Source organism: Molossus molossus, unplaced genomic scaffold (genome assembly GCF_014108415.1).
Source record: "Molossus molossus isolate mMolMol1 unplaced genomic scaffold, mMolMol1.p scaffold_m16_p_17, whole genome shotgun sequence".
NCBI lineage: Eukaryota > Metazoa > Chordata > Mammalia > Chiroptera > Molossidae > Molossus > Molossus molossus.
The window spans coordinates 22,103,381-22,117,873 of NW_023425352.1; the positions used below are offsets into that span (position 1 = coordinate 22,103,381).

The following is a 14,493-nucleotide window of genomic DNA, read 5'->3' on the forward strand; positions in this document are numbered from 1 at the left end:
TAGCAGAGTTGAGTAGTTGCACAGTTGCTATGGTCTGTAAAGCTTAAAATATTTACTTTACAAAAAAAGTCTGTCCATCCCTGCAATAGTCCTTTACAGAAAAGTTTGTCCACCCCTGCAGTAAATCAAACAGGTTTTTTTTTTCTTTATTGATTGTTTTTTTAGAAAGAGGGGAAGGGAGAGGGAGAAAGATTGAAACATTGACGAGAGAGAACATTGACTGGCCGCCTTCTGCAGGCCCCCCACTGGGGATTTGGCCCACAACATGGGCATGTGCCCTGACTGGGAATCAAATCGGCGACATCTTGGTACTTAGGTCAACGCTCAACCACTGAGCCACGCCAGCCAGGCAAACGCGTTTTTTTTTTTAAACCAGGATAAATAATCCTACATAGATGTGAGGACTTACCTGTTATATTGTTTAAAACCTCCTTTAGATGACTGAAACTATGCAACAGAGGATCCCGTTCTTCATCCTGTAACACATGGATTTTTTTTTTTAAGTCATTATCAGACAAAGAGAAAAAAGAAAATAAAGGACAGATCAAGGGCTCTTTCTCTGAATTCAACCAGAAAATCTGGTAAGTTTTTCTTCTTAGGAAAAGAAAGTTAGCTATACATTTTTCCAATTCCTTAATCTCTTAATTCATAGAGGTCCTATTTTACCTAAAATAGTAAATCCTGAAGTATTAATCTATACCATGACCACAGCACTCAAGCTACCATAGATTCTCAGGTCTTTTATATTTGCTATGGTGTGAACATTTGTGTTCCCTCAAAACTTACATTTTGAAATACTAATGCCCAATGTGATAGTATCAGGAAGTGGAAGTCTTTAAAAGATGGATGATTAGATCAGGAGGACAGAGCCCTATAAAAGAGGCCCAATAGAGTTCCCTTGCCCCTTCCACCATGTAAGGACACAATGAGAAGTCTGAGACCCAGAAGAAGGCCCCCACCTGACCATGCTGGTATCCTGATCTCAGACTTCCAGTCTCCAGAATTCTGAGAAATCAATTTCTGTTGTTTATAAGCCACCCAGTTTGTTGTATTTTGTTATAACATCCCAAATAGACTAAGACATGTATTATTCTATCTCTTCTCCTTCTTCATACTCATTATGTAATCACAGACATTCATTTCAAAGACATTTATATTCTATTCTCACTTCTAAAACAACCTATTTTTATAATTGAACATGAGAAATTTCCAAATGCAAAGCTGGAATGTTTAAACTTATTTTTACAATTGTGTCAAAAATTGTTTTATACAACTGTACAAAAAATGTCCTTGAACATATGTATGCAACAAAGAAAGCCAACTTTACAACAGGTAAGTTTCTTATTCATCTGACTAGCGAGATATGTCCTGCTCTATATATAGAAGCTTGTTGAACTCCCAAGGAATACCATCACCAAGCCATACTCCCTGTATAAGTAACTAAACTAAATTAATTGGATAACCCTAGGGAATTAGAAGATAAGGAATCTTTCTGACATTTTTAGGCATTTTAAAGAGGTCCCAAGTACTAGCTTAAGTTGTTTACAAAAATAGTTAGAAGAGCCCTGGCCAGTTTGGCTCAGCGGTTAGAGCGTCGGCCCGCGGACCAGGGTCCTGGGTTTGGTTCCCCCTAAGGGCACATATCTTGGTTGCAGTTTGTTCCCAGCCCCGGTTGGGGCTGTATGGGTGGCAACCACTCGATGTGTCTCTCTCACGTGGATGTTTCTCTCTCTCTCTCTTGTTCCCTCTCTCCTGTTCTATCTGAAGATAAATGCAAAAATGTCCTCGGATGAGGATTAAAAAAAAGAAATGAAAAAAAAAAAGTTAGAAGAATGGTACCATTTTTTGGGCCCCAGAGACAAAAAGCCAGCCTGTAAATTTGACACTAGTTTGAATAAAACAAACTAGTTCTTGATATCAAGAACAACTCTGAATTCCTACTATTCTCATTATTATTGGGAATTTTTGTTTTTTTATCCTCACCCAAGGACATTTTTTTCCATTTTTTGTTCAGATAGAGTGGGAAGAAGAGCAAGGAAGAGAGAGAGAGGGAGAGAAACATCGATGTGAAAGGGTCACATCGAGTGGCTGCCACCCACACGGCCCAACCAGGGTCACGGACACACTGTAACCAAGGCACGTGCCCTTAGCGGGAACCAAACCCGGGTCTCTCTGAACCGTAGGCCGACGCTCTAACCACTGAGCAAAACCGGCCAGGGCATTACTGGGAATTTTATTCTTGTTTTAACCATGCACAGATCCCCAACAACAAATCAGTGACCAAGCTTTCTGCCCATTCCCCACTTACCAGTGGAGTGTGGGTGCTCCATCGGGCATTTCGTTTGATGGCCCCAACCACAATGTTAATCTCCCCTTGAATGATGTAAATATTCTTATCCACCATCCTGGCAAACCTACCAAAACAGTTAAGAAAAACGTCTAGTTAATATTGCTTACCCAGGGCATAGCCATGCTTAAATCAGTGCCTGGTAAGGTTAGAATTATAATTTAACTTTTCAGTACCAAGATTTCTAAAAGTTCAACATACAATTCAAAAAACATCAACCCAGCCCTGGCTAGTGTGGCTCAGTTGGTTAAGCACTATCCCATGCACCAAAAGGTTACCAGTTCAATTCCTGGTCAGGGCACATGCCAGGGTTGCAGGCTCAATGCCCAGTAGGGGGTGTGCAGGAGGCAGCCGATGGATGTTTCTTTCTCACACTGTTTTTCTCTTTCTCTCTAAAATCAATAAAAACTTTTTTTTTTTTTTCAAAAAAGGATCAATCCAGAAAATTCTTCAAAGGTACCTCAACAATCTCTAGCAAGCATGTCAGATTCTTCAAAGGTGGGGTAGGGACTGGGCAGAGAGGGAGGAAGGGGGGAATTAGGGGACATCTATAATACTGACAACAACAACAAAAATCTCTCCTATGAGGCCTTTAGGTATGTAAATACACTCGTGTTGCTAGTTTGTTAAAGACATATTTCAACCAGGCCGGTGTGGCTCAGTGTTTGAACGTCAACCCATGCACGAAGAGGCCACCAGTTCAATTCCCGGTCAGGGCACATGCCCAGGTTGTGGGCCAAATCCCCAGTTGGGAGCATGCAGGAGGCGGGCAATCGCTGTTCTCTCTCATCAATGTTTCTATCTCTCTCCCTCTCCCTTCCTCTCTTTCTAAAATCAATAAAGAAAAATATATATTAAAAAAAATATATATATATATATATATATAATCTTAATATATAATATATATATATATTTCAGACCTGGCCAATTTGGCTCAGAAATTAGAGCGTTGGCCCACGGACCAAAGTCGCAGGTTTGAGTCCAGTCAAGGGCATGTACCTCAGTTGGGGTTCAGTCCCCAGGCCTGGTGCAGGAGGCAAACAATCAATGTGTCTCTCTCACATCCATGTTTCTCTCTTTCTCCCTATCTCTCTCTCTCTACCCCCAACACCTCCTACTCTATCTGAAGATAAATGGAAAAATATTCTCAGGTGAGGATTTAAAAAAAAAACAACATATTTCGGATCTTCCCCTTTTCTTTTTTGTCCACTTAATAAAGTAATAATGAAGGTTCAAGTTAAAAGAAAATAAAGGCTGTTACAAAAATAGCCTTGGTTTGAAACTACAGTTACGTCAACTTACAGATTACATCCATTCTGCCAACTCAGCTCCATAAAACTGGACAGTAGCAGTGATACAACCTTTAAAAAGTCAAGTTCACTTGCTTATAGCAGGAAATCTCTAATAACCATACTGAAAGGTAGACTTAAAAATTTCTTTTTTTTTTTACTTTTCTGATTTTGAGAGAGGAAAGGAGAGGGAGAGAGAGAAAGAAACATCAATGAGAGAGAACACTGATTGGCCACCTCCTGCATGCCCCCCACTGGGGATTTGGCCCACAACCTGGGCATGTGCCCTGACTGACAATGGAACCAGCGACCTCTAGGTGCATGGGCCCAATGCTCAACCACTGAGCCACACCAGCCGGGCTGAAAGGTAGACTTTTTTTTTTGTTCAGATAGAGTGGGAGGGAAAGAGAAACCTCGATGTGAAAGGGACACATCGAGTGGCTGCCACTCGCACGACCCAACCAAGGCCGGGGACAAACTGCAACCGAGGTGCGCACCCTTAGTGGGAACTGAACCCGGGTTTCTCTGGACTGCAGGCTGACGCTCTAACCGCTGAGCCAAACCAGCCAGGGCAAGGTAGACTTTTTTAAAGCTGCTTCTATATGAATCCCTGAAGTGAAGCTGAAATACTATTTTAGTATTTTAAGTGTTCCCAACTTAACTAACACTTAACTACCATTTTCTCTGCTGCCTAGAACAGCACTTAGAAAATATATATTTTTTTATCCTTACCCAAGGACATTTTTCCATTTTTTGTTCAGATAGAGTGGGAGGGAGAGAGAAAGAGAGAAACATCGACGTGAAAGGGACACATCGAGAGGTTGCCACCCGCACGACCCAACCGGGGCCAGGGACACACTGCAACCGAGGTACATGCCTTAAGCGGGAACCAAACCCAGGTCTCTCTAAACCGCAGGCCAACGCTCTAACTGCTGAGCCAAACCGACCAGGGCTAGAAAAGATATTTAATTCTCTCTCAATGTGAAAATATTTATTAAAAATAGAATTTCTTCTTGGCATAGAGAAAACTCTAGGAGTATGTAAAACCAACTTACCACTTCCTGTTATTTAGAAACCCTCCTCAGCCCTGGCCAGTTTTGCTCAGTGGTTAGAGCATCGGCCTGCAGACTGAAGGGTCTCAGGTACCTGGGTTGCAGGTTTGATTCCCGGCCCCAGATGGGGACATGCAGGAGACAACCAATCAATGTGCCTTTCTTGCATCAATGTTTCTCTCTCTCTCTCTCCCTCTCTACCTCCCTTTCACTCTATCTAAAAATTAATGGGAAAATATCCTCAGGTGAGAATTAACAAAAAAATTTAGAAACACTCCTCAGAAAGACAAAGGTGGGGGTACTGATGTATACAGTTAGACAAACATTTACATCAGGCTAAAGGAAAGTTAAACAGTACAGCTATTAGGGTAAGGGAAGAAGAAATTCCAGAAATATTTACTTGACATCTAATTACGCATAAGGCATCTTACAGAGCGCTAAGGATACAAAACAAGACACGGAAAGAGCTGTCAGACATTGTGTGTCGCCACGTAAGTAAAAACCAACCCATCTTACACAAAATACCAGATTTTTGTTTTTAAAAATATGCAATATTGTCCGGCTGATGTGACTCAGTGGTTGAGGGTCGACCCATGCACCAAGAGGTCACTGGTTCGATTCCCAGTCAGGACACATGCCCAGGTTGTGGGTCCAATCCCCAGTGAGGGGCATGCAGGAGGCGGCCAATCGATGTTCTCTCTCATTGATGTTTCTATTTCTCTCTCCCTCTCACTTCCTCTCTCTCTGAAATCAATAAAGGGGGAAAAAAAAACTTTAAAAAAATGCAATATTTAACACAGTAATATATAAAGGGTAACATAATAGTCAGTATCCAGATTAAGAATAGCACAACTGAAGTCTCTGTGTGTCCTCTCTAATCATAGCCTCCTCTCTTTCATCTATAGGTCCACTATTCTAAATCTGACGTTTATTAAACTTTTAATGTTGTTTTATACTTGGTATAAAACATTGTTGTTTTATACATTGGTATATATCTTTAAACAATATATAGTATTATTCTGCATACTTTATACTTTATGTAACTAATACATTGTATATATTCTGCAATTTTCCCTTTTCCCTTGAAACTTTATGTTTGTGAGTCATCCATGTTGTTAAGTGTATTTAATATATTTTACAGAGTTATATGTAGAGAGATATAAACACAGAGTAAAAGGTCTGAGAAGATGTAGCACAAATTCAATAACTATAGTTATCTCTAGAGAAGGTACTTTGAAATCTGGGTATAATCAAAGAATATTTTAGCCTTATCTACAATGTCCTAATATTTTATAAGAATGTATTACTGTACATTTCTGCCTATAAGGCATTTATATTCAGTGGGATCTAAGAGAAAACTGAACTAGAGACATAGAGAAAAAAATGAATCCTACAAGTAGCTCTATTTGCATATTTTGCCCAACACAGGTTCCCCAGAAAGTCAGAAATATGAAAAACACTACAATAAAGAAAAAAAGAACTGGTACAAATTTTGTCCAGGCCCATAACACCTCCCCCAATTCATAAGGGAATCCAACATAAGTCAAAATTTATTTTAATGACAATTTACATAAATAACTAGGTTAGTCTCAGACTATCTGCTTTCCAAATGGTCTAGACACACAACAATGTGAGATGACTCAAAGATGAGAACATACAATAATATTTTCTTCTGAGGAGAAGGGGAACCAAGAACAACAACAAATTGGAAAATAATTTAAAAGATCAGTAATAATAAAATCTCTAGAATCTCTCTTTCCTCAAATTATTTAGACATGATGACTATGGTCTACATCTCTGGAATGATTTATTTTTAAATATGTTTTTATTGATTTTAAAGAGAGGGAGCAAGGGACAGGGGGAGAGAGAGAGAGAGAAACATCAATGTAAGAGAGAAATATCAACGGACTGTCTCCCACACGCACCCAAACAAGGGATCGAGCCCAAACCCTGGGGATTAATCTGGGGACTTTCTGGTTTAAGAGATAACACTCAACCAACTGAACCACACTGGCCAGGGCTCTCTGGAAGGATTCTTAAGAAAATGCTGCCCAGCCAGCCAGTGAGGCCAGTAGCTGGGCATCAACCCACGTACCAAAAGGTAGCTGGTTCGATTCCAGTCAGGGAACATGCCTAGGTTATAGACTTGGTCCCCAGTGGGGGATGCGCAAGAGGCAGCTGATCAATGTTGATGTTTCTTTCATTGATGTTTCTCTCTCTCTTTAAAATCAATAAAAACATATTTTTAAAAATTTGAAAGAAAAAACGGGCCCTGGCCCTGGCCGGTTTGGCTCAGCGGTTAGAGCATCGGCCTGCGGTCCGGAGAGTCCCGGGTTCGGTTCCCGCTAAGGTTATGTACCTTGGTTGCAGTTTGTCCCCAGCCCTGGTTGGTTGTGCGGGTGGCGACCACTCGATGTGTCCCTTTCACATCGATGTTTCTCTCTCTCTCTGTTCCTCTCTCTCCCTCCCACTCTATCTGAACAAAGAATGGAAAAATGTCCTCCAGTGAGGATGATTAAAAAAAAAAAAAATTTGTAAAAAGAAAAAACAGGCCCTGGCTGGATTGGCTCAGCTGTTAGAGCATCAGCTTGCACACTGAAGTGTCACAGGTTCAGTTCCTGGTCAAGGGCACATACCTAGGTTGGAGGTTTGATCCCTGGCCCTGAGTGGGGTATTCGTGTGGGAGGCAACCAACTGATGTGTCTCTTTCACATCAATGTTTCTCTCTCTCTCCCTCCCTTCCACTCTATCTAATAAATAAATAAATAAATAAAGCCCTAGCTGGTTTGGCTCAGTGATTAGAGCGTCAGCCTGTGGTCCAGAGAGACCCGGGTTCGGTTCCTGCTAAGAGTACATACTTCAGTTGCAGTTTATCCCCGGCCCTGGTTAGGTTGTGCGGGTGGCAGCCACTCAATGTGTCTCTTTCATGTCAATGTTTCTCTCTCTCTTCCTCTCTCTCCCTCCCACTCTATCTGAACAAAAAAATGGAAAAATATTCTTGGGTGAGAAAATAAAAAAATTAATGGAAAAATATCCTCAGGTGAGGATTAACACACAAAAAAGAAAGAAACTGCTAACAGAGGTTGCCACCAGAGAAAAGAACTGGCGAACTGCAGAACAGGGTTGATAGGAACTTACTTTTCTCTGTACATTACTTTGTACTTTGTTTTTTCCTTTATTAATTTTAGAGAGAGAGAAAGCGAGAGGGAGAGGAATAGAAACATCAATGAGAGAGAACATCGACTGGCTGCCTCCTGCATGCTCCCCACTGGGGATCGGGCCCACAACCTGGGCATGTGCCCTGACCGGGAATCAAACCGGCAAATTCTTGGTGCATGGGTCGACGCTCAACCACTGAGCCACATCGGCCGGGCACTTTGTACTTTTTGAATTTTGTGTCACATACATATATTGCCTCTTATCTATTTTTACATTTTAATTAACTGGTTTTTTAAATGAGTAGACTCTTTAGAAAGTAGTTTTATTATTTTATCTGTAAATGAGTAAGAGAAGCAATCAAAGTTAATTAATATTTACTCGGTCAATTATACATTCCTTAGCACATGCTAAGCAAAATGCTAAGCATAGTCATACAGAATTGTCCCTGTATTGTGACCAACACACAAGGAATTTATAATCTAGTCAATTAGATAAAACACATACATATACACACAAACCTATATAATATGTCCAATATATGAGCGATACACAGTGTCAAAGTAGTGAAGCAAAGAATATTTCTGGCAGAAGCCATAGAAAGGTGACTAAAAGACAAGGTTCAAACAGTCAAAAATATTAAGAGAGAATGGCATGAGTAAAGGCTTATTTAAGGTAGGAAAATTCAGTATGTATTTAGGGGATCATAATTATTCCAGACTGGCTGAAACATTATTCCTAGGGAAATAATTGGAGGTAAACCTAGAAAAGCAAATGGGGGCATGTTACAGAAGGCCTTCAACATAAGGTTATTATTCAATATGTATACTGAATACTTATCATTATAAAAATATTTTGGGTGGACCTTGAAAAGGAACAATAAAATAAAAATACTTAATTTCTCTTTCAAAGAACTAAGAGAATGAAAGAAAAACCCATACTGCAAACAACAGCAACAAGTCAACAACAACAATATACTACTAATAGCAAACAAAAGTGCCAATGGGACTAATTGATAACTTAAAGAAACTAGATGCTATTTAGGAAGCTTTCTGGAGGAGATAAATTTGGAACTGGGATTCAAACTGAAATAATCAACCTAACATTTGATCAAAATTCATTAGGAATCAAAAACTAACAACTTTCTAAGCTAGGAAAGATCTAAGCAACGAATCATTGTCTTAAACTTCTTTTCTTAGTAAAAAAGAAACATCTAGGGAATAAAGAGGGATCATTTTCAAAGATTATGCAGAGTTGCCTAATCTCTCTCCAGGCTTCTGAGTATTTGTCTCCTCACCCAGAGAACCTACCAAGGGGATCAATCCTTCAGCTTCAAATGGGGAGCTCGGATGAACCACTTGCTGTCTGGTACCAGATGGCTTAGAATCCCTTGTCACAAGAAAGGCCTGTGAAGACCTCATGTAAGTATTGTATAAAAGAACTTAAGATTCCTGGCTGGTGTGGCTCAGTGGTTGATCATCGACCCATGCACCAAGAGGTAACTGGTTCGATTCCTGGTCAGGGCACGTACCCAGGTTGTGCACCAAATCCCCAATAGGAGGCGTGCAGGAGGCGGCCAATAGATGTTCTCTCTCATCAATGTTTCTCTCTCTCTCCCTCTCCCTTCCACTCTCTCTCTTAAATCAATAAAGAAAAAAAATTAAAAAAAAAAAAAAACTTAAGCCCTGACAGTTTTTCTCAGTGGTTAGAGCATCAGCCTGCAGACCAGAGTCTCAGGTTTGATTCTGACCAAGGGCATGTACCCTAGTTGCAGTTCATCCCCAGCACTGGTTGAGGTCCTGTGGGTAACAACCAGTCAATGAGCCTCTCTCACATCGATGTTTCTCTTTCTCTTTCTCCCCCCCCCCCCCCACTTTGTCTGAAGATAAATGTAAATATATCCTCGGATGAGGATTAAAAAAAAAAGAATTTAAGATTTATCTTGTATCAGAAATAACATGAGAAGAAACAAATAAAAAAACACACACCAACTAACATGCCCAGCCAGATAAGCCACTGGCCCAAAGACTCTGAGCAACATATATCCTTTGAAAGTCCTGTCTGTTTAAAGCTGTGTCTATAGCATTCAGTATGATGTTTTGCAGCATCTCAGTTACTCACCCAAGAGGATCCAAAAAGGAGTGACTATATCAACTGGCAACTCCCTCTAATTCTAAACAAAAGCAGAAGAAACAGAAACAATAAATTGGATCCTTACCTCATGGAATTCCAAAAATTTTATTTCAAATGAATTAAAGACTTAAATGTTAAAAAAACAAAAAAGAGTTGCCCTGGCTGGTATTGCTCAGTGGTTAGAGCTTCAGCCTGTGCAACAAAGGGTTATGGGTTCAATTCCCAGTCAAGGGTTCATACCTGGGTTGCAGGTTCAATCCCTGACCCCAGTCTTGGTGCATGCAGGAGGCAACCAATCAATGTGTCTCCCTCACATCAATGTTTTTCTCTTTTTCTCTCTCTCTCCCTCCCTCAGAAAAAATATCCTCAAGTGAGGAATAAAAACAAAAACAAAAAACCTATAGCCCAGCCGATGTGGCTCACTGGTTGAGTGTCAACCCAAGCACCAAGAGGTCGCCAGTTCGATTCCCAGTCAGGGCACATGCCCAGGTTGTGGGCCAAATCCCCACTGGGGGGCATGCAGGAGGTAGCCATTCGATGTTCTCTCTCATCAATGTTTCTGTCTCTCTCTACCTTTCCCGTCCTCTCTCTCTAAAATCAATAAAGAAAAAAAAATTAAAAAACAAACAAACAACCAAATATAAGAACAGACATATAAACCCTCCCCAAACTAACAAGAGACATGAATAGGCATTTCACAGAGTATGGAAAATAAAAACAGTAAATAAATATATAAAAAGATTAGCTTCATTAATAATCAAGAAAACTACAAAATAAGACTATAATGAGTTACCATTTTACACCCCCAGAATAGCACAAAAATTTTAATCTGACAGTACTAAGAATTGGTAAAAATGTAGATCAAGTGGCTTGGTAAATATGTAAAATTTGATACAACTCATTTGGACAATAATTTAGCATTATCTTGCAAAACTGAAAAACTTCATATCCTAAATTTCGGCAATTACACTGCTAAGACTACACCCCTCAGGGAAACTTACAACAATTTTAGAATAGTGGCTGGTGGGAGAGGGATGTGATGGTCAGGAAAAGGCACACATGTGGCCTTAGTTTTGGTGATGTTCTGTTTTTAAAACTGGTGAAAGACACTGATGTATGTTAATATATATTCTTTGTATATATAAAAGACTTTCAAAAGTTCCTTCTTTTTAAAAGTTATGGCCTTTGCCCTGGCCAGTTTGGCTCAGCAGTTAGAGTGTCGGCCTGCGGTCCAGAGAGACCTGGGTTTGGTTCCTGCAAAGGGCATGTACCTCGGTTGCAGTTTGTCCCCAGCCCTGGTTGGGTTGTATGGGAGGCAGCCACTCAATGTGTCCCTTTCACGTCGATGTTTCTCTCTCTCTCTCCCTCCCACTCTATCTGAACAAAAAGTGTAAAAGTGTCCTCGGGTGAGGATTAAAAAAAAAAGTTATGGTCTTTGCTGTCTCTCTGCATTTGCACATGCAGTTACCTTTTGTTTTTTTTATCCTCACCCGAGGACATTTTTCCATTTTTGTTCAGATAGAGTGGGAGGGAGAGAGAGGAAGACAGAGAGAGAAACAGCTATGTGAAAGGGACACATTGAGGGGTTGCCTCCTGCATGACCCCAACCAGGGCTGGGAACAAACTGCAACCAAGGTACGTGCCCCTGATGGGAATCAAACCCGCGACTCATTGGTCCATGGGCCGACGCTCTAACCACTGAGCAATCGGTCAGGGCACATGCTGTTTCCTTTCTATTTGGAATATTTTTCCCCACTCTTGTCCACTTGGTAAAGCCTTACTCATTCCATCCAAAACTCAATGAAAGAGTCAAAATACCACAGTGCTTATAAGAACAAGCTTCAGAGTCAACACAGATTTGAGTTCCAGTCCTGTTACTACCTATATGAACTTAGCCAAGTTTCTTAGCCTCTCTGAGCCCCAGTTTACAGTTCTCAATTGCAAAACAGAGATAGTACCTCCTCATGCATTTGTTGTGAGGCCTAAATAAAAAACCTATAAAGCAATAGCATGACACCAGGGATATTAAAACCCAAAAAATGTTAGCTATTATGATAATGCCTGCTCTGTGAAGTCTTCCCTAGCTAACCCACTCACCCAGACAGTATTAGTACTCCTTGTCACCCCATAACATTGTACATAGTTCTATTTAAACACATCTTATACTGACTTATAATTATTTTTTCTGTCTCTCCCATGAGTCTATGAGCATCTCAGAAGGAAACCATGACTTATTCACCTTTTTATTCCCAATATCTAACACATAGTAAGGAAAACAATAAATAATGAATGAAATGAAAAATGCATGAACTAACACCAAGACTGACTCTTCATTGTGGTGCAGCTACATCTACCTCTTTTGAAAACAATGACTTCACAGAAGACAAGGACTCTAAGCCAGGCAAACAAACCTTCTTTCTGAATCCCACATTTGTTTCTGTATCAGAAGTTATAAACCTTCCATACAGGCCACCCTATAGACAAAAAAAAAGCCACATTTACCCATCAGCCACATCATAATGCTTCTATTCTCACATCTATCTTCCTGAAGTCTCCTCAAGTGCTATTATTTGCATGTTCACATTTCTTTTTTTTCTTTATTGATTTTTAGAGAGAGTGGGAGAAAGACAGAAACATCGATGAGAGAGAACATCGATTGGCTGCCTCCTGCATGCCATCCCACTGGGGATTTGGCCCACAACCTGGGCATGTGCCCTGTCCGGTAATTGAACCAGCAACCTCTTGGTGCATGGATCAATGCTCAACCACTGAGCCACATCAGCCAGGCACATGCTCACATTTCTTAGGTGAAATATATAATTCTTTATATAATTGTCAATTCTTCATATATGCATATATATTATTTTCTTTGGTTTTAGCTGTTACTAGTACACCGTACACAATTATTTCAGCTATTTTTTCTCAACTGCTTCTATTTTATTTTTTTAATGCAGATTCCCTAGCCTGCATCCCCAGATATTTTCTTTTTTTATATATTTTTATTTATTTTTATAGAAAGAGGAAGGGAGAAGGAGAGACAGAAACATCCATGAGAGAGTATATAGACTGGCTGTTCCTACATACCCCCTACGGGGGATTTGGCCCACAACCTGGGCATGTGCCCTGACCTGGAATCGAACTGGTGACCTCTCAGTGCATGGGTTGACGCTCAACCACTGAGCCACACTGGCCAGGCTCCCCAGATATTTTCATTGCATGGTTCTGCAGGGCTGTCAAAGCCTTCCTTTTCTTTTCTTTTTTTTTTTTTGGTACGTGCCCCTAGCAGGAACCGAACCCAGGACTCTCTGGTCTGCAGGCTGAAGCTCCAACTGCTTAGCCAAACTGGCCAGGGCAAGGCCTTCCTTTTTCTTTTTTTTTTTAAATCCTCACCCAAGGATATGTTTATTGATTTTAGAGACAGGAAGAGAGAGGGAAGGAGGGAGGGAGAGAGAGGGAGAGGGGGAGAAAAGGGGAGAAAGGGGGAGGAGGTAGAGGGGGGGAGAGAAGGAGAAAGAAGGGGGGGGGGACATCAATGTGAGAAAGAAACACTGCCTGGTTGCCTTTTGTACACACCCCAACTGGGGACTGAACCTGCAACCTGGGTATGCACCCTGACTGGGAATCAAACCCATGACTTTTCCCGGCCAGGGCTTAACTGCTTTTAAAAGGTGACCTTAGCAAATTAGAAATTATATATAGTCTTTTCCAATGGAAAAGACTCAGTTTTGTTTTGTTTTTCTTTTTCATGATGATTTGGTGTCTAGTACAGAGCTCTGCAAACCAAGAGACCACTATGGGTTTTCTGTGAGGGAGCTGAACAACCCTCAACTGGACCTTCCAAGGTTTATCTTCACTCAATCTCTCAAACATTCCAGAGGAGTACTAAAGATGCAGAGCTTACAAGGTTTCCAGAGCTGGCCAAGGAACACCCCATAGTTGTGCTTTATTGAAAGTGACCAAGAATTACTGTACTAGTAAACAACTTACTGGACTCAAGAAATTTACTCAAAGGGTGGAGGTAAGAGAAAGTCAAACCAGGAAAAAAGCTGGTGCCCTGACAGGACACGACTGGAAAATCCTCCCAAACCTGATAATCTGGTGACCAGTGTACCGCAGGTCTGTCATGGCACCTCCTCCCCCTGGAGTTCATTCCAAGAACTATATGCAAGATGAGCCACTAATATATGTCCAAAGCTGTTCAAAGATGTTTATTTGCCAGGTAGGAGATGAAAAATAAAACAAGACTTCTCTCATCTTTTAACCACTCAGGGCATCCAAGGAATAAGGGTGACACAGTTGGCAGAATAGGACAAAGATAAAAAGTTAGTCTGTGTGATTATACAGAAAGAACCAGTCTCATAAGTCCTGCCTGTCTTGTATATTAGGGGTCATCGTTCACTGTCATGGGGCAGAATCCATATTTTGTTCCACCTGCAAAGGTTTAAAAAAAATTAACTAGTTGCCAACAGTTAATGATCTTTAGTTTCAGTTTCTGCTAAAAAATAGAAAAACTGGG

The 14,493-nt window shown here is 40.7% G+C and overlaps 1 protein-coding gene across 3 annotated transcripts in view; it reads right to left on the bottom strand.

Annotated features, from left to right (window-relative positions):
• Positions 1-14,493, bottom strand: part of GBF1 (golgi brefeldin A resistant guanine nucleotide exchange factor 1) — a 166,097-nt gene that overhangs the window by 146,610 nt on the left and 4,994 nt on the right. For 2 of the 3 annotated variants that reach the window (XM_036265749.1, XM_036265748.1), the window contains exons 2-3: positions 2,309-2,414; positions 410-476 (exon numbers count right to left, since the gene is read on the bottom strand). In XM_036265749.1, coding sequence (XP_036121642.1) covers positions 410-476; positions 2,309-2,404 — 163 coding nt within the window. In that variant the 5' untranslated portion in view covers positions 2,405-2,414. Of the gene's footprint in view, positions 1-409; positions 477-2,308; positions 2,415-9,965; positions 10,018-14,493 lie in introns of all 3 variants that reach the window. The other variant, XM_036265747.1, reaches the window with a different exon arrangement.